The sequence below is a fragment of the Cyphomyrmex costatus genome, unplaced genomic scaffold (genome assembly GCF_001594065.2).
Source record: "Cyphomyrmex costatus isolate MS0001 unplaced genomic scaffold, Ccosl1.0 scaffold2, whole genome shotgun sequence".
Lineage (NCBI taxonomy): Eukaryota > Metazoa > Arthropoda > Insecta > Hymenoptera > Formicidae > Cyphomyrmex > Cyphomyrmex costatus.
In genome coordinates this window covers 2,062,691-2,067,290 of record NW_017276038.1, presented here as the reverse complement: position 1 = coordinate 2,067,290, position 4,600 = coordinate 2,062,691, and the positions used below count along the sequence as shown (strand labels likewise).

At 29.8% G+C, this 4,600-nt stretch overlaps 1 protein-coding gene across 1 annotated transcript in view; it reads left to right on the top strand.

The window, feature by feature from the left end:
- The window catches only part of LOC108773153 (putative gustatory receptor 28a), a 6,375-nt gene extending 4,001 nt beyond the window's left edge, over nucleotides 1-2,374 (top strand). The window contains exons 4-7 of the mRNA XM_018538878.1: nucleotides 635-738; nucleotides 922-1,954; nucleotides 2,132-2,218; nucleotides 2,282-2,374. Of these exons, the coding sequence (XP_018394380.1) occupies nucleotides 635-738; nucleotides 922-1,954; nucleotides 2,132-2,218; nucleotides 2,282-2,374 (1,317 nt within the window). The remainder of the gene's footprint in view (nucleotides 1-634; nucleotides 739-921; nucleotides 1,955-2,131; nucleotides 2,219-2,281) is intronic.
- The last annotated feature ends 2,226 nt before the right edge of the window (nucleotides 2,375-4,600 follow it).

Here is a 4,600-nt window from a genome sequence, read left to right as displayed (position 1 = left end):
TATATATATATATATATATCAATTCTTTTTCATTTAAATATTTAAATAAATTAATTTTAATTGTAAAATAATATTATTAATTTTACCTTTTATGCTCAATTTATTAACATATCTCTTTGCTTTTCATCTCCTACAATATTACAATTTCTCATAACAACATAGTACATGTTAGTGATATTAACATTTATTATTAGTGAATATTATTATGTACAATTTTAAAACAGTTTACTATATTTCAATAAATTTACAAAAATATAATTTACAATTACGATCCAATATATATTAAATAAAAAAGAATAAATATAGTTGACAATATTTTTTATTTAATTGAAAATTCAAATGCATATTTTAATTGAAAATTATGCCATTGTATATACGCGTGCGCGCGGGTGTGTGTAATTGTAAATATTAGGTCATTTTGAAAAACATTCTGAAACGTTCTGTATATGCACAATAAAAATGTATGATATGTTAAGAATTGTTATTAATCAATTTTTGAAAGTCATTAATTCATATAAATGTAGGATAATTTATGTTTTCCCTTTTGAACGTGTCTACAAGATTTGATGTATGGCCAGCACGTTGCAACAATTAATTTTTTATATATACTTTACTTTTTTACTTCACTTTGTAGGTGACAAGTATAGATCGAAGAACACCATGGTTACTTCATGCCCAACATAAGATTTCTGAAGCATTCCTTGCTACTCATTGCAGTTTTCAAGTTAAACTTATCAAGTATAAATCGAAAAGAAGGAATTATGCAATCGTTAAAAGATGAATTTCGAAGCCACATTTATAGAAGAAACTTCCACAATAACGTTCACACTAATGACGAAGTATGTACATTGATGATGTGTTAAGTAATGTTTATGCTACGTGCATTTAAATTATTATTCTCCAGTAAAATTTTATGTGCAGTTCTGTTGTTAAAATTCCGCAGAAGCAAGTCACCAGCAATATGCAAAAAACGAAACTCTTCTACGCTACGGACTTTCAATCCTTGATGTATCCTTGCTTCACCTTCTGCCGCATTCTTGGAATATTTCCATACAAGATCAATGCTTCGAATCTCGAAGCTTCAGAATCATGTTACACTCTATCGACCATTGTTATTTTTGCTTTCTGCGTTTATGGAATAATTATTATATATAAACTGGATATTTCTGGAACAATCATAAGCAGAAGCGTACCTAGTTCTCTTGAGCGCCACAGTTATTATGTGCTCGGTAGTTTCGCAGCGATTGTCACGTATATCATGAGACGTCCACGGTTGCTCTTGCTACAGACGATATTAGAGATCTCTTCGGAATTATCCTCGGAATTGTATCAAAAGTTATCCAGACTAATTCATGTTAAGGATATCATCAGTTTCATTCTTATTGCCATCTTATCAATATTATATTGCATTTACATGCCTTTTATCTTGCTATCAATATTTACAATATACCTTACTATGTTGTTGTTTCAAATGGACATGATGTATATGAATTGCGTTTGTGTATTAAAGATTTGTTTTAATGAAATTAACGATAACTTGATGAAGATTCAGGAACTAATAATGAACGATAAGCCACATCTACTCAGACGGATATACCACGAGCAAGAAAATTCATTTCTGTTGATGAAACTTAAAGCTCTGAAGAAACAACATTTGATGGTCAGCGACACAGTGCAGATGCTTAACATGATTTTCAGTTTACATATCATCGTTACTATAGTCATATCTTTCATTGAAATCACTTTCCATCTGTACTTTTATATAGTAGTATCCATGGCCAAAAAAGAAGAAAACTATCGGTACTGGTTTCCCATCTTGAATGTGATATTTTATATTACAAAGACAGTATTGATAGTATGGGCTTGCGATAACGGTAAAGATCAAGCTGCAAAGATTGGCATCACCGTTCACGATCTACTTAACAGTACCAACGATAAGCAGATAAAAAATGCGGTGAGTACAACACAGTTAATTTAATTTATACACGTACATATTTATAAAAATCCCGTATGATATGCTAATGTATATTTTATATGTCAAATCACTGAATTAATAATTATATTGCCTATAATACTTTATATTTATTATAATTTTATTTATTAATTTTATTAATTTAACATAATGTTATAGTTGGAACAATTTTCTATGCAAATACTGCAGCGAAAAAATGCATTCTCTGCGAAAGGCCTTACTGTGGATGCAACGCTTCTTACTGCGGTAAGTATTCAATTATTTCCGTCAAATAATTAAACACATATTTATTTTTTATTTTTCTCTTAGATGATGGGCAGTATCACTACGTATTTGTTAATTTTAATACAATTCTTAATCACATCGCATTCTTGTAATGGAAAATCAGCATTACAGGAATAATCTAATAAAACAAAGTAGAAATAAACACACAAAACTTACAAATATAATCAATAAATACGCGCGGTTTGTATTATAAAAGGATTTTTTTTATTGTTAGAATTAGAATATAATTGCTTTGTATTTTATATCTAAAAGAGATATACACACACATATCTATGTAATGAAACATTTAAACAATATCAACTCTTATTTAAACCGTGAGAGTTTCAAACTAAATACCAATGAGAATAAGCCCATTTAAGGTCAAGCTGGATCTTGGAAGCTTCTTATAATTTTCGTGTGAATTTATATACTACGTATGTATGGTAGATCCTAAATGCGCGCCGAAATTTTTTGGCCTCGGTAATCTAATTGATGCGCTTGCTTTACGCGCAATCTACTTCTTTTATTGTAATTGATCCAATTGACCATACAAATAATCCACAGAATTTTTCTTTTGAACAGTTTGCTTGCAAAATTATAAAGTTTCCCTCATTTTTAAAATTTCACCATCATTGTTTCTGAAAATGCACAAAATGCAGTTTTACAAGTTTTTTATGTATAATTATATACAAATTAGGTATAAATTATTACGTTTTGACAAATGCGCAAAATCCATCTAACACGGCATTATATTTTCCATCCATAAGAAGACATTATATTTTCCTATACAAATTAAAGTAAAAAAATAAATGTTAATAAGAATATATTATCCGTAAAGAGAAGTGCACATCAATATTTTATAATAAGTTACATTTTTTATATATTATATAAAATAAAATGTAAAATATCTGTAGAAATCATAACATAAAAGTATCCTTTATGAAATTTAGAGAGAGAGAATTAGATAGTTGTTATGCCTATCATAGTGAATTTTTAAGAACTTTATAAGCATATAAACGTAATGCACCCAGTATTTGCTGTCATTATCTGCACATATATGAATTGCATGTGTAATAGCAATTTCACATTATTATTTTATAAGTAGCAATTTTAAATAATATTTACCGATCGATGACTGCTATGATATTTTACGCCTCACATACGACTTCTTCAGTTCTGTCTGGCTATTTGACTTAGCAATTGCTTGCGGTTTTAAATTGAAAATCATTAAGTATAAATTCAATAAGGAGTGCATATCAAATGAGCATATAATTTTATAAGCATTTATCATTGAAAGATTGGTTGAATAGTTGTATATTTATAATAGAGCTTTCGCAAACTTGCATAAATGCTAAAGTGCATAATGTGATTAATAAACTTAGATTGTCACTTATTATTTAAACTATTCTCCATAATACTTCGACGATGTTTAGCTCATTGTTCCAAAAATAAACCGAGGATAAAATGTGGAAAAGGTGGCAGCTATTTCACGCCACAGACTTTCAGTCTTTGATGTACCCTAATTTCGTCTTTTGCTACATCCTCGGATTATTTCCATATAGGATCAATGCTTCGACTATCGAGACTTCTAGACAGCGTTACATTTTGTCAACTCTTTTTATTTGTGTCATCTGCATTATCGATCTGATATGTCTCCATCAAATTATTAATACTGAAGCAATCAACTTTGGAGGCATAATAAGAACTATTGAAGTTACCTCTTTCTTTATAACCGGCGGTTTCATAATATTTATTACATATATTTTAAACAATCCAAGAATCCGCGTGCTACTTGCCATGCTGGAGAGTTCTTCGTATCTACCTCCGGAATCGTATCAGAAGCTGTCTAGATGGATCCATGTAAAGGATATATTCGGTACTTCTTTCTTAATCATAATGCAGATATGCACGTATTATTACAAAATACATGACTATTCTATTTTTTCTTTGTTATCAACGTATATGCTTCTGGTAGTCTTTAGTATGAATATGCAATATATAAATTGCGTTTATATATTGAAGGACTGTTTCAAGAGAATCAACAACAATCTGATGCATATGCAAAGGATTATGGAAAATGATATAAAGCCATATGTTCCCAGTTTAATTTGCCATATGCAAAGGAGTCAGTTTCTGTTAATAGAACTCAGGATCCTGAAAAAACAGCATTTAACGCTTAGCAATACAGTAAAAATGTTGAATATAACTTTTAGTCCACAGCTTCTTGCTACTTTAGCCGTGACCTTTACTGAAATCACTTTCGAATTGTATAAACATTTGATACAATGGCGAGATGGGCTGTCCTTCATTCTGGATGATAAGATGAGTGACATACACTTCTTAATGTCTATGGGGTACGAAGTC